Source organism: Muscardinus avellanarius (genome assembly GCF_963383645.1).
Source record: "Muscardinus avellanarius genome assembly, chromosome: 13".
NCBI lineage: Eukaryota > Metazoa > Chordata > Mammalia > Rodentia > Gliridae > Muscardinus > Muscardinus avellanarius.
In genome coordinates this window covers 56,401,056-56,423,656 of record NC_137799.1, presented here as the reverse complement: position 1 = coordinate 56,423,656, position 22,601 = coordinate 56,401,056, and the positions used below count along the sequence as shown (strand labels likewise).

Below are 22,601 nucleotides of genomic sequence, written 5' to 3'. Positions count from 1 at the left end.
ACCTGAGGTCTTCCAGATGCTCAGCTCTCCAGCCTCTGTGAGGGGCCAGGGCTCAAAGTAGTTCTGCAGAGAGGGTCTTGGAAGCAGTTGTTCTCCTCCTCTCACCTGCAGTCTGTCATCTCCTTCTGCCACGCTCTCCTAACATATTTTATGCCTGTGCCCTCTCCTTGGTCTCCGTGCTCCAGGTCATTATCCACCAAAGGCCGTCCACAGGGCTTCTGTGAACGCTGCTGCTCCGCTCAGCCAGCTCGGGACTCAGTTACTGCATCACTTGGTTTTTCTCTAACTGACGACTCAAAACTAAATCTTATATGTATCTTCTTCTTCTGTTTTTTAAACTTGAGTTTCTTGCCAAAATTTAAAAATATGAGGATCATAAATATCCACATCTCTGTCAGTTCTTAAGATATCAGAAGATCTGGCCAGTGTGGCCAGTTTCCCTCAGGGCCACCAAGGCTGGAGCTGAGGAGAGGCTGCCCCTGATGCTGTGCAGGCCCCGCCCAGCAGAGGCCCTGTGTCCTAAAGATAAGGGCCTAGCACATCAGGGCCCTGCTCTTCCAGGGCCTGCCACCTAATGGTGTATTTGTAATGTTGTGAGTTTTTCTTAAAAAGGACCCTACCATTGTGTTTTAGACTCACCCCTGCCACTCTGCTCTATGGATTTCCTCACTGCCATTTATCAGTAGACTTGTCAATAGATTTTCTTTAAGAAGAGAAATATTTCCCTAAAGTCATGAGTCTATAAAAACAAAAGAAAAACAGAGAGAGCCTTGTATTTCAGGAAGAAAATAAGCCAGAGAGAGAGAGAAGAGAAAGAGAGAGAGAGAGAGAGAGAGAGAGAGAGAGAGAGAGAGAGAGAGAGAGAAGATAGCGAAGAGAAAGAATGAATATCTTTTTGAGGATGTGATCTGGCCCACATCCCTGGTATTTATTTTGTGATCTCTGGCTGCTTCTAGTCTCCTACAATTTGCGACTTCTTGAATTCCCTATAGCTGGGACCATTTTTTTTTTTTTTTACATAGTCATCAAGTTGCTTTCTTCTCCATTTCTTCAAAGACACATTAAACCCCATTAATTTAATCCTCATGGTAGAGGGAGGTTGCTAAAAATCCCCATGTTGAAGGAAAAAACATAGTATCTGTCCAGAAAAGGAGAGCAAGCTATATATACATTTTGCTGCTTGGACTGTAATGTCCTAGGGGGAAAGGACTGAATCTTTTCTGTAGTTTTTACTGCAAGTGTTTGCAGGCATGAGTAAATGCTAACTCAATAAATATTCATTGACACTGATGATAAGACATGTATTGAATAGAGCTTATGTTCTCCAGCTGCTTTCTAGGATATGTGTTTTCTCTGTTGGTCACTGCTTGGAACAGATTTTATTCCACAGTGCTAGAGCTCTGTGGAAATATAAATATTTTTGTTGTAATAACATGCTGCAATAGGGAATTTGGTCATTGTATTTCCCTCTTCCAAGATACTATTTGCTTTACTTTGATATATCTTGTGTTGTTCATAATGCATTTTATAGCCTCGTTTTTTATTCTTGATATTGTTAAGGATTTGGTGAATTCTTTTTGAATATATTTGCTACTCAGCAAACTTGTGTCTCTCTGCTTCTCCCAGGAATGGGGGAGAAGTGATATGCAGCATAGATCATTTGGTGGAGAGTTATTTGGGGCTTATTTATGCTCTCCATTGCCTAGATGGTTAGGCATCTTCTCTATTTAGACAATGTCTTATTAAAAAGAAGCACTGGCCAGGCTTGGTGGTGCACGCTTGTAATCCCTGCGCTTGGAAGGTGGAGACAGGAGGATCGTGCAGGTTCAAAGCCAGCCACACTGGCTTAAGAGACGCTGTTTCCAAATAAAAATAATAAAAAAATAGGTCTGGGAGTGTAGCCTGGAGGTAGAAGGGCTTCCAGGAAACCCAGTAGCACACATAAAAAAAAATTAAAAAAAATTTAAAAAATTAAAAGAAGCACTTACTTGAAAATGTAAAAATAAAACTAAATATAAAAAGAGAGCACTTTTTAAAATGTAGCTTTTGCCTTATCTATTTTCTAATTCTTCCTGGCTGGAGTGGACTGGAGGACTGACATCTAACCCATAATAACCCATAAGCTTTTTTTTTTGACAAAATAATGGTTTAAGAGCCAGTGCCCAGAAAACCAAAGTGGGGTTGAATTTTTAATATTATTAATGCCATGACCCTAACTTTTTAAGAAGTTTTCCATTTTATGTTTTTGCCTACATAACTATAAATCTAATATTTTCCCTCATTTAGCCTGTTGCCTTTAGTAATAGCAGCCCAGTTTGAAATGATATTTAACTCTAAATTTGAATTAAGATGATTCCAAATGTCTGAAATGATAATGATAAAAAATCCTGAAAAAGAGAATAAGATAAGGAAAATAATAGGCAATTAATTACTCTTTTTATTTTTCTTATTTACTTAATTACTTATTGTGGTACTAGGGATTGAATCCCAGGGCATTTTACCTCCAAGCTACACCCTCATCCCTATTTTATTTTATTTTTTATTTTGAAACAGGGTCTCATTAATGTGTAGAGAGCCTCATTAAATTGCCATGGCTAGCCTTGAATTTGCAATCTTCCTTTTTCAGCCTTCCAAGCAATGGGATGATTACATCAGGCACCACCATGCTTCCCCACCTGCTCTTTGCCCTTCCGACTTCTGCCATGGGATGTTGCAGCCTGAAGGTTTTCACCAGATGGCAACACCTTGACACCAGACTTCTTAGCCTCTAGAACTGTAAGAAATAAAATAAGTATCTGTTTTGTATAGATTACCTAGGCTATGATATTATATTACAGTGACACAAAATGGACCAAGCCAGGATTAAAATAATCTATGAAGCTTACTACTCATAAATAAGCCCTAGTAATATTTTTAATTACTTCTGGCCATTTCTTTTTCTATGCCTGTACATACATATGTTATTACATAACTAAACTTGTGGCTTTTCACTTTAATATGCATTGATTGTCAATGAATATGTTCTGAAAACTTGCATCAAGAAATATTATTCAGAAACTTAATTTATAATAGCTATATTATACTCACTCATATGGATATGCCATGATTAATATAAACCTTTCTTACTTGAGATGTTTATGTTATTTTCGGTTATATAATTCTGTGATAACAAAGAGTAGCTATCTTTGCCTATATTTCTGTTCTCATAACAAATTTATTAAAATGTAAGTCACATATACAATTCAAACATTTTTGAGTGACTTTTAGTATGTCCACAGCATTGTTCATCCTTCATCATAATCTAATTTAGAACATTTTTATTATCCCAAAAGGAAATTCTATTCCCTTGAGCCATGAGCCCCAAATTTCTCCATCCCCTACCCAACACTAGGCAACTAACAATCTCTTTTCTGTCTCTACAGATTTTCTATTTTGGACATTTTGTATAAATTGAGTCATACAATATGTAGTCCTTTGTAATAGGCATCTTTTACTTAGTATTATATTTTCAAGGTGATCCATGTTATAGCATGATTCAAGACTTGAATTTCATTTAGTGCAAAATAGTGTTATCTGTGTGGTCATACCACATGTTATAAATCCATTCATCAGTTTATGGGCATTTGGGCTGTTCCCTCTTTTTAGCTATTCTAAATAATGCTGGTATAAACATTCGTGCAAGTTGGTGTCCACATTTGCTTTCATTTCTCTTGGGTATATACGTAGAAGTGGAAATGCTGGATAATATGGTAACCCTATGTATAAACATTTAGGGATAGTCAAAATACTTTCAAAGTGACTTCACCATGTTTTTATTCCCACCGGCAATGTATAAATGGAGATTTAAGCCGGGCGTGGTGGCGCACACCTGTAATCCCAGCATTAGGGAGGCTGAGACCGGAGGATCGTGGTCCGCAGACAGACTCAGCTACTTAGTGAGGCCCTCTGCAACTCAGTGAGACCCTGTTTCAAAATAAAGAATTAGAAATAGGGCAGGGGGTGTAGCTCAGGGGTCAAATGTCCCTGGGTTCCAACCCCAGACCCACACACAAAAAAAATGGATATTTTTTTCATATCCTCGCCAAAACTTGTAATGATCTACTTTTTAAACAAATTATAGCCATTCTCTATGATATGGATGTCATGTCTTTGTGGTTTTGATTTGTATTTCCTTGATGGCCGATTGCCTGAAGTTCTGTTTAACTAAGATAATTTTTGGGTATGAATTTCCTGAATTAAGGATACAAATTTCAAAAGTTCATATTTAGTGCTAAACTGCTATTAAATAATTACATGGATTTTACTCTGTCTAGAAAGATGCAGGATTCTCTTTACATAGAATCTTCATTAAAAAGATATTGAAAATTTTGCCAGTTTAGTAAAATTGACATTATTTTAGCCCCATATCTTATGGTGCTGGACCTTTTCATGCACATGATAATTATTTATGCAACTTCAGTGAGTTGCTCACATTCTTTGTCCATTTTTTTGTGGTGTTGGGGATGAACCCAGGGGCATTCTACCTCTGAGCTACACCCTCAGCCCTATTTTTTATTCTTTATTTTGAAACAGGGCCTCACTAAGTTGTGGAGGGCCTCACTAAGTAGCAGAGGCTGGCCACAAACCTACAATCCTCCTGTCTCAGTCTCCCAGGTAAGGATTACAATCATGTGTCACCATGCCCAGTGTGTCCATTTTTCTATTGGGTCCAATTTTTTGTTTTCTATTGAGTGGTATAAGCTTCTTATATTAGTTTTATTTGTCATAAGCTAAATATATATACATATACACACATATTTATTATGCATATTATTTACGTGTGTGTGTGTGTGTGTGTGTGTGTGTGTGTGTGTTGGTGCTGGAAATTGAACCCAGTGGGATTATACCTCTGAGCTACACCGCCAGTCCCATTTTTTCTTTTTTTATTTTGAAACAGGGTCTCAGTTGCAGAGGGCCTCACCAACTTATTAAAGCTAGCTGCAAATCTGTGACCCTCCTGTCTCAGCCTTCCTGGCTGTAATACTCCCATAATCAATCAATCAATCAATCAATCTATCTATCTATCTATTTTTTTGATGGTACAGGGGTTCCTGGAAGCCCTTCTACCTCCGGGATACACTCCCAGACCTATTTTATACTTTTTTATTTTTGGAAACAGGGTCTCTTAAGCCAGCCATGCTGGCTTCAAACCTGTGTGATCCTCCTGTCTCCGCCTCCCAAGCGCGGGGATTACAAGCGTGCTCCACCATGCCCGGCTTCCCATAATCTATTTTTAACATACATGGGTTTTCAAATTTGTTTTTAAAAATAGCTTATATTCTTCTTGAATAATTTTTTTAGACGAGGACAAATTTATGAAAAATTATCAATATAAAATATTATGAGAAAATTAATATTTGAATCCTGTTATAATGAACTGGAGTAAAACGTTTTCAAGTATTGAAAGAGATTTAGAAAAAAATTCAATATTTTTTGGGGTATTGAGGTTTGAGTTCAGGGGAATTCTACCTGTGAGCTCTACACACACACACACACACACACACACACACACACACACCCGCCCTAGTTTATTTTTTATCTTGAAACAGGGCCACACTAAGTTACTGAGGCTGGCCGAAAACCTGTCATCCTCCTATCTCAACCTCCCAAGCACTGGGATCACAAGCATCTACCACCACGCCTGGCTAGAAAGTTTTAAAAATTATGTTTAATTTTTAAGTAATGAAAACATTAGGCAAATGGAGACTAGATAAAAGAGCACACTTTAGTTACATAAGACATATTAATGCTTCTCCCTGAATCTAATTGAAAACTAGATGATCATTTATGTTCAGTGAAAGGTAGGAAATTAGAAGTAGTAATCATTTGGGGGTTGATCCTTTTCATTTGGTTTCTTAGGTACTTTAATTACATTTATAGACATAATCTCAGGCTTTTTATACTTTCCAATGTCAGTCTCTCAGTGTGTACTTGTATTCCAAAGAATTTCATGACAAATTCAGGACTGAGAACTCTTTCCCTTCCTGGTTTACAAAATTCTCAAACAGAATTCTGGAGTGTAGCATGGACTGACTCACCAGCCCCATAGCCCCATCATCCCTGATTGTTTAATGCTTAAAAATCAAAGTTACTCAGAAGCTGGTTACAACACACTTTTCTTTAGGAAAACCTATATACCCAAAGGGCTTATCCAAACCTGTAGAATAGTTCTGAACTTATAACCTTCTGGATTTAAGTTCTGTGTTTTTAGCCCTAATATGTCTCCCTTTCTACCCAGAGTTGGTTCTGTGTGGCTAAAGCCAAATGGGGCACAGAGTAATGTCTGATGGATGACAGAGGCCGTGTTCTTTTCTTAAGCTATGTGTTTAAATGGTTGGCTCTTGGTATAGAGCAATGGGGAGGAACTACTGCATTTACATATGTGACAATACAGTGGAGAGTGAAGATCCTGAAGAGTATCCTAAGTTAATGTTTGTGATCATCATTTTTGGGAGGGCACACTGTACAAAGGAAGAAATTCACCCCACCTTGTTTGTTTCTTTCAGCAGTGATATTAAATACGAAGATCTGCTGAGTATTGCTGTTTTGGGGAATGTGACTTAAGAATGCTAAGGAGAGCGCCCGGTGTGGTGGCGCACGCTTGTAATCCCCGTGCTTGGGAGGCGGAGACAGGAGGATCGCGCAGGTTCAAAGCCAGCCCCACTGGCTTAAGAGACCCTGTTTCCAAATAAAAATATAAAATAGGTCTGGGAGTGTAGCCCGGAGGTAGAAGGGTTTCCAGGAACCCCAGTGTCTTTCCCCCAAAATAAAAGAATGCTAAGGAAAGAGAAGTATAGATACTACTTCATCTGTAATGGGGTTACAGCCTGATGAACTCACTATAATATCATGAGGAGAAAATGCATTTAATACACCTAATCTACAGAACATCATAGTTTAGTCTAGTCTACTTGACACATGCTTAGAACAATGATCTAACATAAAGCCCATTTTATAATACAGAGTTGGATAGCTCATGAAAAATTTTGGATACTGTACTGGAAGCATACAACAGAATGATTGTGTGGGTACAGGAAACACACATGGCATTTTGTAAATAGTAGGATACAAACCACACAAACCTAATATCCAAAGAATGCTGCCAATACAGTACGCTGTTGTTCACTCGTGTGGTTGTATGCCTTGCTGCTGAGTAAGCCATGAGCGGCTTGCTCTTGCTGTTCATCAGTGAGAGCATCCTATGTATATCCTTAGACCAGGGAAAGAGAAAAAACCAAAGCATGGTTTCTACTGAATGGGCATTACTTCTACACCATCACAGATGTCAAAAAATTGGAAGTCATAAGTCAGGGACTTTTTTTTTTTTGGTGGTACTGGGGTTCCTGGAAGCCCTCCTACCTCTGGGATACACTCCCAGGCCTATTTTATATTTTTTAATTTGGAAACAAGGTCTCTTAAGCCAGCGGGGCTGACTCTGAACCAGCGCGATCTTCCTGTCTCCGCCTCCCAAGTGCGGGGATTACAAGCGTGCGCCACCACGCCCGGCTGGTGATTTGGGTCCCGTTTACTGGTCAAATTGTGTCCTCATCCTCCCAATACGTCAGAATGTGACCTTATTTAGAAATAATGATATTGTAAAGGTGGTTAGTGAAATTAGGATGAGGTTATATAGGAATAACATGGACCCTTGATTCAGCATGACTGTTGTCATTATAAGAGGGAGATTGAGACACAGATGCGAATGGAGAACAGGAGGCTCTGGGCAAACAGAGGCAGAGCTTGGCGTGATGCATCTTTAGACCATGATGCCAAAGGCTGCTGCTCTTTGCCAAAAGCTAAGGGAGAATCACAGTACAGATTTTCCCATTGAGCCTTCAGAAGGAACCAACCCTGCCCATGCTTTTGAGTTTAGACTTCTGGCCTCCAGAACTGTGAGATAATAAATTCCTATTGTTTCAGATCATTCAGTGTGTGGCAATTTGCTACAAAAGTCTTAGAAAATTAACATAGGCTGCAAACCTCAAGCCAAACTACTTAATATTCTTGTTTCAATTTCTTTACTTGTGGAATAGAAATAACCCCAGCCCATTGTGAGGATCCAAGGCTTCTGCAAGGGGTGAGTTTTGACGCTTAGCTGCCCGAGGCTTCGTCCACTCCTCCGTCTCTGTACCGCCACTGCAGTCCAGAGACCAGTGGCACTGGAACTGATGCACGCATCAAAATCGCCCCGAAGGGCCGGGCGTGGTGGCGCAAGTTTGTAATCCTTGCGCTTGGGAGCCGAGACTCCAAGCCAGCCGCGCTGGCTTAAGAGACCCTGTTTCCAAATTAAAGAAAAGTATAAAAACGCGTCTGGAAGTGTAGCCCGGAGGTAAAAGGGTTTCCAGGAACCCCAGTACCACCAACACCAATAAATAAATAAATAAATAAATAAATAAATAAATAAATAAATAAAATCACCCGGAAGGCTCGTTAAAGCAGATTGCATGGTCCCACCCCCGAGTTGGTCATCCCCAAAGTAGGTCGGGGTGGGGCTTGATAATTTGTTAATTTGACAAGTTCTCCATTTTAATTATGGAACTGGAGATTTAGAAAACATTTATGGGGCAAGGAGGAGTAACAAAACCATTTAAAAAGGGACATCAAAAGGTTGGAGGGCTTTGCATCTTGTGTAGATAACCTTTATTTTATTTTATTTTATTTTTATTTATTTATTTATTTTTGGTGGTACTGGGGTTCCTGGAAGCCCTTCTACCTCCGGGCTACACTCCCAGACCTATTTTTACATTTTTATATTTGAAAACAGGGTCTCCTAAGCCAACGTGCGCGGCTGGCTTCGAACCTGCACGATCCTCCTGTGCGCGGCTGGCTTCGAACCTGCACGATCCTCCTGTCTCTGCCTCCCAAGCGCGGGGATTACAAGCGTGCGCCACCACGCCTGGCTCGGTAGATAACCTTTAAATCACATTATTAAAATGTGTATCCAGCCGGGTGTGGTGGCACACGCTTCTAATCCCCACGCTTGGGAGGCTGAGACAGGGGGAATGCACAGGTTCAAAGCCAGCCCCAGCTACTTAGTGAGGCTCTCAGCAACTTAGTGAGACCCTGTTTCTAAATAAAATATAAAATAGGTCTGGGAGTATAGCCCGGAGGTAGAAAGCCTCTGGGTTCCACCCCCAGTACCACCAAAAAAAAAATGTGCACCCAGTACCCCTCCCTTCCTCACCCCCATGGTAACACCTGGAAGCTGATACTATCTTACTGCTTCAGGTTCTTTCTGTCTTCATTCTGCATATGGGAGTTACCTCTTGTATACTCTGGACTTGAACTTGAATATCTGCTACTTGAGCATCTTGAGCTTCTCTGAGTGGTGAGATTTGAGATCTGATCCTTATCCCATGTCCCATTTTCACCATGACTCCCCCCTTCCTTGGATTCATAATGCATACTTTCCATCTTATTAAGCACTTCACCATACAGTCTTTCATGTGGTGTTCACTGAGTGACTTCCTTGTTGATTGGTGGGGTCCCATCTGTGCTTAACTGGCTTAGGAATCTAGACCACAACTGTTCCTCAGAAAGACCTGACATTTAAGTTTTACTAAATTTCCTAAAGCTTTTCCATCTATGCATCTATTCACTCATTTAGTGCCCCATGGAACACCTGCTGTATCCAGCTCTCAGTGTATTCTGGGTGTGCAAGTGTGACCAAAACCCAAAAGCAGATGCCCCTGTGGAGATTATAGGTGGTGTTTGTGTGTGTGTGTGCGCGCGCGTGTGTGTGTGTGTGTGTGTGTGTGTGTGTGTGTGTGTGTGAAGGGGAGGTGGACATTAAAAATACCACAATAATACATGCAAAAATCACAGCTGTAGCAAGAACATCAAAGGACAGCAGTACCTAGTTCTAACAAACTGTAATGGTGAGATCTGACCCTCTTAGGGAGGTCAGAGAAGAGAAGCCTTTTGAAAAGAGCTGGTCTAAAAAATGTGCAGAGAATTAGCCAGATATTAAGCAAAAAACAAGGAGGCAGAGAGAACAGCATGTGCTGAGGCCTGGTCAGACGGAGGGATGTTGCAGGGACTGATCTTTGGGTGTAGACATCGAGGTATATGAGGGGTACTGGGTGTCTTGAGGGACAAATGGGGATGTAGACTGAGGTCATGCGGTCCTCAACGCTGTATGTTCTCAGGCCTGGCAGGTATGAGCCACTGAACATCTCCTTGTTTCTGCTGACCACTCCCTACCTGCCACCAGGCTTCCTGTCCCTGGTTAACTGTGGTCTATCCCTCCACACCTTGCACCACTATTCTGTCTCAGAGGACTTGGCATCCCTTCCTCTTTACCAGATGGCCTCTCCAATTTCTCCTTTCTTCCTGCATCCGCCAGTGACTGATCTCAGTGAGTTTCTAAGTTCCCAGCATGATTCATATTTGCCATTTAACTGCCTCCTTCCCATGTTTCTTGACATGCTCAGATCTCCCTAGTTTAAACACATGCACACAGGCATATGAACACATGCCAATCACATCCCATCATGCAAGGTCCTAACTACCATCAGGCCTGTCTCTTCTCACAGGTGGAGGTGGATGCAGGATGGGGGCTGGGGGGGTCTGCCTTTGTTCTCTACATCTCTTCCCTGACTTGTTAGTCAATTCTGTCTGGGTTTGAAAGATAATGAAAGAATATTCTCTCTAAGTTTGTTCCTTGGTCTTAGGTCTATAGGCTATAATCTTACTGTAATATACCTTCAAAGTTCAGGGCATCTTAAGAATTGCTTGCCAAAATTCCCCAATTCAACTCTATTCAAAGGGAACTAAAAATATTTTTAAGATCTTTGTTCTGAGGTGTTCTCTACTTGGAAAAACTTCTTGAGATTGGACCTTGAGAGAAGATTGGTATTCCTGAGAGGGAAGAGTTTCAATGTAAATTTAAGTGTTTGAAATGGAGTTTTAAAATGATGATTTACATTTTATTTGTTGTCAGAAAAGTCAGCTTAATGTGCATGGTCCAGAGAAAATACAAGCTGAGCACATTTAATAAAACAGTAAATATACAAATACTTTAAAAGGAAAAACAAACTCAAGCCAATGAAACATAAATGATGTACTTAAATAATTATAAATTGTTTATCATTTCCTCCTATGTTAAAATTTAATTTTTTTCTTTTTTCTTTTTTTTTTGGTGGTACTGGGGTTCCTGGAAGCCCTTCTACCTCCGGGCTACACTCCCAGACCTATTTTATATTTTTGAAACAGGGTCTCTTCACTGGCTTCGAACCTGCGCGATCCTCCTGTCTCCGCCTCCCAAGCGCGGGGATTACAAGCGTGCGCCACCACGCCCGGCAATTTTTTTCTTTTTAAAACATAGCAAAGTAGAATAAATACATTGTTAGTATTGTTTTCATATCTAAAGCTGATGCTATCAGTATAGCCAAAGGATGTATTCTGAATTCTTAGTATATTGACAGGTTTGTATTAAACTAAATGATTTCTCCTTTCACATCCAGACTTTTCTACAATCCAGAGAACGCATTCTTGAGACGACAGGATAAAATGCAAACTGAACTAAAGAATAGCCTTTCTCTGTATAGCTAACTAGGAGCTAAAATAGCAACAGAACTTGGCCTCTTTAATGCTGTAACAGGCTAACTAGCCATATCCTATGTTCAGGGTTGAGAACATGTAGTCAGCATCTTTAATATTAACGTTCATCCCAAAATAGAAGAGATAAGCCAATAGTAATGATGATGTAACAATTTGCTCCTAATTTATGTTATTCTTATACCCTATCACAGTCCATTTGCTTGGTATTTATTTATAAGTGGTCACCTGCCAATTTCTAGGGGCTAGGGAGGTTCAGTCTGTGGTACACTGGCACATTTTAATCAAATAAACAAAAGGTTTGACTGGTAATCAGAATGTCAATGTCTTACATAGAGAGTTGACACTTGCTAAAAGGCTGTATTCCTTGACACCCAGTCTCTCCTCTGAGGAGAAATCCTAATGCAGTACTTAGTAGGAACTCTAGTTTCCTAAATCTCTATATTTGTGTTTCTAGCTAAACAAGAGATGGAGCTGAGATTAGGATGTCATTGCAGGGAGGGGGCAGGATGCACCACTTAGGATTAGTTGATTGCAAGCAACATATAGGAATATTGCCTGACTGAACTGAAGGAGAATTTCTAGGAAGACCTCAGGGACTCTCAGAACTGACAGGGCCCTGCAGACCAAGGCTTGGATACCAAGGAAGAAGCAACCATTGAACAATTTGCTCAGATGGAGAGAAGTCCAGATAGTCTTTTTGTCTGTTGGGTGTTATTTTAGTGTGTGGTGCTAGTGACTGAACCAAGGAGAACTCTACTTTTTTAAATTTGGAAACAGGGCCTCCCTAAGTTGCTGAGAGCCTTTTTCTCCTCCTCCTCCTCCTCCTCCTCTTCCTCCTCCTCCTCCTCCTCCTTCTTCTTCTTCTTCTTCTTCTTCTTCTTCTTGGTGGTACTAGGGTTCCTGGAAGCCCTTCTACCTCCAGGCTACACTCCCAGACCTATTATATATACATATATATATTTAAATTTGGAAACAGGGTCTCTTAAGCTAGCGAGGCTGGGTTTGAACCAGCGTGATCCTCCTGGTTGACTACAAGCGTGCGCTACCACGCCTGGCTGCTGAAAGCCTTTTAAAACAGGGTTTTTAAAGTTCAAATAATCTATAATCAGTGGATATCTGTATTATCTGTTGAGCGTTATAAGAGTAAAGACAAGACCCTGTACTAAAAAGGTAGGAATCTAAGACTATAAATGAATGTCTACAATGAGTGTCTAAGTTCACAGGAGAGATGCACAATAAGGGATTTAGAACTCTTAAAAGTGCAGAGAGGACAGTGGAGTAGGTGGGAGAAGGACTGCAGCAGAAAGGGACTGCAGATGGGTAATAGAGATTGGGAGGATTTTACTAGGGAAGTTGGAAGCATTTCCAGCTGGGGTGTAAGTAATAAATACAACCCAGATGTGAGTCACTCAGCTGAGTCCCCTCCTCCTCTTCTGTGATTGAGTTAATAGGGTTTAGCTAAGTGAAAATGAAGCTTTTGCAAGGAGAGTCCCCTGTGCTTTGAAGGGAGGAGGCCTATGTGGGAGAGAGGAAAGGGGGCATCACCAGGAGAATGACTTACAATTCTACCTCAAAGAGACAAAAGATAATATGCCACTCCCTGTGTATCTGTTGGAGGGTGGGTGACAGGTGAAAAACCTGGAAACAAAGTGGTCTTTTGATTTCTCATTGTTAGGAAAGATCTTGTTTATCCTGCCCATACTGGGTAGGGGCCAAAGTTCCTGGTTGCATCCAAAGGCAGAAAATGTTAAGTGCCACTCAGCCCTGAATGACTTTGAGTCCCACACAGTACAAGTTTCAATACAAGGTTATCTGGAGAAGGCTGTTGAGCATCAGGTGTGATGTGGAAAGGAGGTGGCGTCAGTGATCGAGTGTATCTTCTATCCATTCATATGTCCACTCCAATCTGTGTTTATGTACGGATGAGAGGCTCTGTTGCTGGTTGAGGCTAAAACTTGGGCTAGAAAAGCTGAGCGTGATGGCGCACACTTGTAATCCCAGCGTTTGGGAGGCTGAGACAGGAGGATCTCAGGCTCATGGCCAGCCTCAGTTATTTAGTGAGTCCCTCCACAACTTAGTGAGACCCTGTTTCAAAATAAAGAATAAAAAATAGGGCTGGAGGTGTAGCCTGGTGGTAGAATGCCCCTGGGATCCATTCTCAAAACTGCAAAAAAAAAAAAAAAAAAAAAAAAAAAAAGTAAGGGTAAGTTACTTTATGATTTGCCTTTTTTTTTTTTTTGTGGTACTGGGGTTCCTGGAAGCCCTTCTACCTCCGGGCTACACTCCCAGACCTATTTTATACTTTTTTATTTTTGGAAACAGGGTCTCTGAAGCCAGTGGGGCTGGCTTCGAACCAGCGAGATCCTCCTGTCTCCGCCTCCCAAGCACGGGGATTACAAGTGTGCACCACCACGCTGGGCTTGAATTGCCTCTTTTGTCATCTGTAAAATAAGTTGGGATTTAGTGCCTTTGCTGTGTTTCCTGGGCTTGTGGAGCTTACTCGGGAAGCCTGGAGCAGTGTGCTCCAGGACCTGTTGGAGGAGTGGCATCAGAAGCTGAAAGGCAGAAAGATGAAAGCTACTGCTGCGTTTCCTCTGTCTCCTTTGAACTGGGGGCCCTCTGAAAGGCACCAGGGAAACAGAACCTCTGTGCAAACTACAGGTCTGGTATTTTCCAGAAGCCTTGGCATAATGCAAGGAGAAGTAGTGCATAAATGATGTGATGGAATTATTGCTGACCATAAATTTACTGCCTAATTAGTGAGATGGTACAATGTAAGAGTTTTGTTTAGTTGGGACTTTCTTGAGCAGATTTAGGTTTATTTACCCTTTTACATTGATTTTTTATCTCAGTAGATATAGGGCAATATGTTGAATTATGGAAACCTTTTTAAAGGAAGTTCTTCCTCATTGACCTTTGATTCCCCTTCCATTGTACTGTACTTCTGATTTCTCTACAGAGGCTCTACTGCAGCCAGAGAGAGCACCTATGTTTGGAATTTTTCAATGCACGGTGCATTTGTCCTTTGCGTTCAAGTCAGAATAATTGTCCATAAAAGGGTTTTTGGAATTACTGATCTGTAAACTCCTTGGGGTTCAAGATCTGGCACATATACATTTTGCTATTTTCCTCGACCTTCCCCCAGCACCTTTTACTGTGATACCTGCTAGTAAGTAGACTTCTATAAATCATCTCAAAGGCAACATCTTAAAGATCTTTGTGAGTATAAATTGTGGCTTCAATAGAAATACTGAATTTAGATGAGATCCAGGGAATACTCAAAGGAGTTAACAGTGGTTTCAAGAGGATGTGAAGCTCTTAAGTAGTCCTTTCTCCCAAGACAGTTTCTTTGATGTTTAGCAGCATAAGCCTTTTAAGTTGGAGGATGAAGAACTAGGCAAAGAGAGAGACCGGCCTTTGTTTAATTTGGGGTTCAGTCAAGTATTCAAAGTTCTGAGGAGATTCTTCAGGTCTTCATTTCACAGCTTTCATGGTCAGAGACCAGACTCATGAACCCCATGCCCTCCACTTTGTAGATTAACTCTTTTTATCTCTGCAGCTTCAACTAAGGCCCATCCTTCTGCAAAAACGTTTCATTGTTCAGATCAGGGACCAAGTAGTAAAAACTAACTGTAAAATCATTTTTTATTATGTAAGGAATGAAAAACATCTTGCAACTTCAAAATAGAAAAAATTCATTCTTAACAGCACTGGCTTCAGTGGATTAAAGTTCCTCAGATTTATTTCTCATGAATGCTAATGCTCATTGAACATGAGCTGGGGACTGCCCTGCTACGTCTTCACTCTGGACCCTGTCTGATAGCCATCTAGAATATTGTTGCGGGGGAAAAAGAAGAGTGTGTGTGTTACTAGGGACTGAACTCAGGTGCATTCCACCACCAACCAACACTCCCAGACTTGTTCATTTATTTATTTTTATTTGGAAACAGGGCCTCACTTAGTTTCTGATAGCCTAGCTAAGTTGGTAAGGCTGGCTTCAAACCTGCAATCCTCCTGTCTCAGCCTGAAAAGAGAGCTTTGCACATCTTATACCAACACTTAATTCTCTGCCAAACAGCAATTCTTTTCCCGTCCTAGCCCATTAGCTGAAATTTGTCACAGTGCCTCCACTTAATCACAGGGTGTTTGGAAAGTGTAATTCCACCATGCATTGGAAGGTATATGGAGACCAGTGAGAAGGACACTGCAGGTCAGCTCCTTGTCGGCTTGGCTTCTCTCTGCCGATTAGGTCAGAATCCTGTGTACCCTTTCTGTTCCAGGATCCACCACTACCTGCACAATGCTATCTTGACGTGTTTACATTTATATTGGTAAGGACTATGATTGGCCAATGATGGTTCTAATCTCAGCATCAGATGTTCACCCTGTGCCCAAGCAGCAGTGGTGACGAGGGTGGGATGGTCTGTGCTTCCTACCAGGCAGCATGGATTGTGAAGCTTCGGAAGGGTATTTCTAGGAATCCCATTCTGCCATGCTGTATCTACTCATCCCTGGTAACCGCCTGTCACCTTGGCTTCTGTCACTCTGGCTTCTCTTCTTCATCACGCTAGTCCCCACATGGGCACAGTGTTCCCATTTTTTCCCATGAGCTCCTCAGTCGTCGAAAGACTGGAGGAAATGGCTAATTCCCTGAGCAGAAGCCACTTGGGGCTGTTCTGTTTCAGTCACTTAATTCCCAGTCTTCCTTAGTTCAGCCACATACCAGCGTCAGTGGGTGACACCTGTCCCGGTGTGGGGGTGACACTGGCACATCCAAGGGTCCCTAGTAGCTTTGCTGAGAAAAAATAAGGGGGCAGTGGAAACACACACAAAGAGGCACTGAGTAATATATATATATATATATATATATATATATATATATATTTTCCTGAAAAGGGTGTTTAAGCCAATAAAATTAGGAAGCCATAAAAAACTTTATTACATATGTTCAGAATTATACTTTTTTACACTATACAAAGATTATTTTAGACCAGAAATCCTAACATATGACCCTTATCATTTATGTAGACAGGAGATTAAATATTATTACTGTAGTAATACCACAACTATGTATTGTTCAGTTTTGAGTACTTTTTTCATCCAATCTCCAACCTACAGCACCAGATCTTTTTTTTTTTTTAAACAGGCCCTCACTAAATTGCTAAGGCTTCACACCTGCAATCCTATCTGAGCCTCCAAAGTACTGCGTGCTACCAAGCCCAGCTGTTTCTTCTTTTTCTCAAATCAATTAAATTTTATCAGTCCAGGAAAAAAAAAAAAAAAAGAAAGAAAAGAAAAAACATTGGTGGTTTTTCCTAAGGTGTAGAGGCTTAAGAGATATTGAAACCAGGGCAGATAAATGTTCTGTTCTGTGTTTGTGGCCAACCAGGCAGGACAAGGCATAAAAGGAGCAATGACTTACTCATTGCCCTAAAGCACCACTCCTTTTCTGGCTGCAGAAAGGCCAGGCTCAAAGGGCACGCAGGCGGTCTGCAGTACCTGGAGCCCGGCAAATCACCTGCGTGCTGCGGCTGTCTGGACGGCGGAGCTACAGCTAGCCTTGCGAGTCCGTCCAGGGCACGCAGGACACCCGGGCGGGGAACAGCCCTGCGCCCCCCGACCGCGCAGCGGCGGGCGTCGCCGCCCAGGTGCCGCTCAGCACCACCTGCCGGGCCGCGCCGCGCCGGGGCGGGGCTTCCCGCGTCCCCTTTAAGAGGCCGCATCACCGGGGCCTGACGTCAGGGTGTCTCTCCGCACGACCCGCGTCCCGCGCCGCTCCGCGCCCACAGCCCGGCGGCGGCTCGACGAGGCGGCCAGGCCCTGCTCGGCTCGGCTCGGCTCGGCTCGCTCAGCCCAGGGTCCCCGCCGCCGCCGCCGCCGCCCGCCCGCCTGCGCCATGTCGGTGGCCGGGCTCAAGAAGCAGTTCCACAAGGCCACCCAGGTAAGGCGCGGGGCAGGTGCGTCGAGGAGCCGCCCCCGCCGGCCGCGGGGGGCGCCGGAGAGCTGGGACCCCGGGCCGCGCCCGCAGCCGCAGCGCCCCGCATCCCGCGCCCGCATCCCGCATCCCGCATCCCGCATCCCGCATCCCACATCCCGCATCCCGCATCCCGCATCCCCATCCCCATCCGCGGTCCATCCCCGGTCCCCATCCCCGGTCCCCGGCCGGCGCTGCGGGAGATTATGTAAAGTGGCCGCTGCCGGGTGACCTTGCGGGGCGGTGTCTCTGCGGGAGCCCGTCCCGCCCCCTCCCGCGGCTCGGGTCCTCCCCCGCGCCGGCTCCGGGAGGCGAGGATGGGGCTGCCCCGCCAGCCCAGTGAACTTCCCTGGAGAACTCCTTCCTGAAACTTCTTTGAGGTCGCGGCTTGACCAGTGGTCTGCGGGTTTTGCACCTATTTCCCAAGGGTTTTGCTGCCCTGGCATAACTAAATTGTTGAAAACTTAAAATCATTTAGTTTAGAGAATTATTTTGTTAGCCGTTTGCATTTTAGGCTCATTTTTCCTTTTTGGTTAATGAGTTCTGGTTATCATAGAACTTATTTAATTCAGACTCTTAAATCACATTGGACCCAGTTGAAAGATTTTACAAAGGGAAATGTGAGTGAATTTACATGGAGTGACCTATTTTTTGGGTAATGTGTGAAATTACCTTTTTTTATTTTTGCGGGTCTGGGGATGGAACCTAGAGGCATTTGACCTCCGAGCTACACCCCCTGCCTAATTTTTCATTATTTATTTTGAAACAGGGTCTCACTGAGTTGCAAAGGGCCTCACTAAGTAGCTGAGGATGTCCACGAACAGCGATCCTCCGGTCTCAGCCTCCCAAATGCTGGGATTACAAGGGCGTGCCACCATGCCCAGCTTGAGATTACCTTTCTTTAAACAATTTTTCTGAAACAGGTTCAAGTTTAAGGGATCTTTACCTATTTAAGGACTTGGTTGGCTTACCTTTACATCTTTTTCATAATTTCATAGTGAGTTTTCTCATAATTTCTCAGAAGTAGTGAGACACCCCCTCCCCCCAGCCAGGCTTCCACAGTAACAGCCTCATTAGAAATCACATATGGAAAAGGTGAGGGTCATATTTGATAGAACCTTGGTTGTTAGCCTGACAGATGCAGCCTGAAATTCACCTCCTGTGTGTTTGCAGGTGTGTGTCATGTCTGTCACCACAGACAGACTTGCCTTTATAGAATCATCTCTGCCAATTTTGAAGTCAGGAAAATGTCCTTTAGTGTATTTTTGAAGCTTTCTGTGTCCTCTTTGCCAGAAATGTTTGTAAACACCAAGTGCATTGCTGACTTAGTTAGGAAGCCTTCCAATAACTTTATATTCCAAATTCTTCTGATTTATAGAACCAAAATATATGCTGCTCATGAATTCTCTGGCAGTACTTTGATTTTATGAACACTTTTTTTTAATTTAAGGTACTTGTCACTTTCTTAAATCTGATCTCAGCACTGAAGTTACCAGTGCCACATCCTTTTATCACTGAAAGGCAATTAGAAGTTTTGGTGTGGAAAAGGCTTAACACTTGAATCCCAATTTTCCTGTCTCTGACCTTGAGTCAGTTACTTTTTTTTTTCTTTTTTGGCGGTACTGGGGATTGAGCCCAGTGGCATTCTTGTTGCAAGTTACACCCCAGCCCTACTTTTTATTCTATTTATTTATTTATTTTTTATCGTGGTACTGGGGGTGGAACCAAGGGGCATTCTACCTCCTAGCTATACCCTTATCCCTATTTTTTTTAATTTTTTTTTGCGGGTCTGGGGATGGAACCCAGGGGCATTCGACCTCCGAGCTACACCCCCTGCCCTATTTTTATTCTTTATTTTGAAACCGGGTTTCACTGAATTGCGGAGGGCCTCACTAAGTAGCTGAGGCTGTCCGCGAATCGCGATCCTCAGGTCTCAGCCTCCCGAATGCTAGGATTACAAGCGTGCACCACCATGCCCGGCACCCTATTTTTTATTCTTTATTTTGAAAGGGGTCTTACTGAGTTGCAGAGGGCCTCACTAAGTACTGAGGCTGTTGGTGAACTGTGATCCTCCTGTCTCAGCCTCTCAGATGCAGATGCTGGAATTGCAACCATGTGCCGCCACGCCCCGCTCTATTCTTTATTTTATTTGATTTTATTTGCGTGTGGTGCTGGGGATTGAACTCAGGGGCATTCTACCTCCAAGCTACATCCCCAGCCCAATATTTTTTCAATTCTTTATTTGGAAACAGAGTCTCACTAAGTTGCAGAGGACTTCACTAAATAGCTGAGGCTGGCTGTGAACCCTGATCCTCCTGTCTCAGCGTCCCAAATGCTGGGATTAACAAGTGTGCACCGCCATGCCTGGCTCTATTCTTTATTTATGAAACAGGGTCTCAATAAGTTGCAGAGGGCCTCACTAAGTAGCTGAGGCTGGCCCTGAGTCTGTAATCCTCCTGTATTAGCCTCCCAAGTACTGGGTTTACAAGCATGTGCCACCATGCCTGGCTGAGTGATTTAACTTCTGAATCTATCCTTGCTAAAGTAAGTATAGTATTCATTTCTCAGGGATGATTTGAGGAAAAATGAGTTTGTGGAACACATAAAATGCTTAATGATAGTTACTAACATTAAGAATAATTGGTATAAAATACTATCCTTTATATCAGTAATGAGATAGAGGAAATTATTGAGCTGAAATTTTTAGCTTTGATATTGTACAAAATAATTTTAGGCTTCATTTTGGCTAAATCCAGAGGTTATGTAGCTCTAAAGTTTGGGTTCAAAACTTGAATTACAATATAGAAGAACTTGGTTGGAGGAAGTCTCCCTGTGATGAGATTACTATTGTGCTCAATGCAGGTGTAAAATCAATGTATTGTTTTCTTCTTTTTACTGGTAAGCCTTGTATTTTAAAGGTGAAGCAACATATGCTCTTATCCAAAGCTTAATGGAATATAACCTTAAAAGACTTAACAGAAAAGTTAGTCTTCCTAGGCATATATATGTTTTGGAGGGTGTGTTAAAACTAGTGTGAATGTTTACATGTGACAGAAATATTAGGGAAATACTTATGTCCTACTTTTGTAGTTGGTTTTACTATATAGGTTCATGAACCTGATCTTATCTACAGAGGAAGCTTTAGACCTAGTATTTTTTGAAAACTACATGCTGAATTATATAACATGTATATATAAGTAGAAGGCTAACATTTATTGCTTTTACAGAACTGAGCCTTTTTCTTAGGATAATGCAGTACACCTTTAGTGTTTGTACCACTGATTTGAAATTCCTGATTAAGATGGGTTATAACATACCTTTGAACTTATTATTTCTATCTTTTGGCTAACAGTTATTTTAATACTACCTTTTGGAAATGAAAAATGCTTTTGCCAAATAAAATTTATTAGAGGAGGAAATTTTTTCAGCATGACACTATATTAAAATAGCAAACTTGATTATCTTAGTGTAATATGATTTACTACTTAATTTCTCATAAAAATATAATGTGCCATGTAATTAAACAAGTTTTTTTTTACTATAAAATAGGGCAAATGAGCATGTGTTACTCTAATTTTAGTTTTATTCATATTGAAATTTTATCAAGAGTAATGTCAGGGCTTTATTTTCTACTTGTTTTAAGCTCACAGTAGTTTAGGTAAAAATAGCTTTGATTTCAATTAACATGCTTCTTTTAAAAAACATGTAGTTTTAAAATTTTATTGTATCATGTATTTGATATGGATGTATCTTTATGGCAGCATATGATAGTCTGTTATCAAGTAAAATGTATTTGGTCACCCATTATTTGTTTGGTAGAGGTTCTATAACAAAATACCCCCAAATGGAGAGACGTAAACAACAGAAAATGTATTATTTCACACTTCTTTCTGTATGTGTTTGTGGGGGGAGTACTGGAGATTGAACCTAGGGACATTCTACCTCTGAGTTACACCCTCAGCCCTATTTTATTTTTTATTTTGGAAACGGTCTCAGTAAGTTACTGAAGCTGACCACATTCTACCTTTGAGTTGTATTCCCAGCCCTATTTTATTTTCTATTTTGAAACGGTTTTCATTAAATTGCTGAAGCTGACCTTGAACCTGTGATCCTGTCTCAGCCTCCCAAACACTGGGATTGCAAGTGTGCACCACCACACCTTGCCCGCTTCACACTTCTTGACACAGGAATGCCTAAAGTCCGAAGTCAGGGTGTGGGGATGGCCATGCCCGCTGTGGAAGCAGTAGGCAGGATCTGTTCCAGCCTCTCCCCTGGCTAGTGCAGCTTTGTTGGCAGTCTTTGTCCTTCTCTGGCTTAGAGATGCGTTGCCTTGATCTTGCCTTCGTGTTCATGTGGCCTTGTCTCTGTGTCCAAATTTCCATGTTTTATAAGGGCATCTGTATTGGATTGGGGGTCCACTCTACTCCACCATGATCTCACCTTAATGTTAGTAATTGTATCTGCAGTCTTCCTGTTTCTAAAAAGGGTCACAGTCTGGGCTGCTGGGGTTCATTGAGACTTTAATGTATACTTTTTTTTATTTTTTGGTAGACATAGTTCAATCCATAGGAGTCATTTTTTTTTTTCATAAAAGGATGCACCAAGCTGGGCGTGGTGGCACATGCTTGTAATCCCAGCATTCCGGAGGCTGAGACCAGAGAATCGTGGTTCGTGGACAGCCTCAGCTACTTAATGAGGCCCTTCACAACTCAGTGAGACCCTGTTTCAAAATAAAGAATAAAAAATTGGGCAGGGGGTGTAGGTTGGAGGTCAAATGCCCCTGGGTTCCAGCCCCAGACCTGCAAAAAAAAAAAAAAAAAAAAGGCTATACCAAAATATTTACCAAAGTGTATTTGTGTCAAAATTTAGAAGGACAATTTATAAATAAATAAAACTTTTTATTGCATTGAATACAATGTGCTTACTCCTTTTTCTTTCTTTTTTTGTGGTTCCCGGGGATTGAACCTAGGGGCATCCTTCCTCTGAGCTACATCCCTGGTCCTGTTTTTTATTCTTTATTCTTTAT

At 41.8% G+C, this 22,601-nt stretch overlaps 1 protein-coding gene across 1 annotated transcript in view; it reads left to right on the top strand.

Moving 5' to 3' along the window:
* Positions 1-17,497: 17,497 nt before the first annotated feature.
* The window catches only part of SH3GL2 (SH3 domain containing GRB2 like 2, endophilin A1), a gene marked incomplete at both ends in the record, with an annotated part of 192,276 nt that continues 187,172 nt past the window's right edge, over positions 17,498-22,601 (top strand). The window contains one exon of the mRNA XM_080708554.1: positions 17,498-17,542. Coding sequence (XP_080564680.1) covers positions 17,498-17,542 — 45 coding nt within the window. The remainder of the gene's footprint in view (positions 17,543-22,601) is intronic.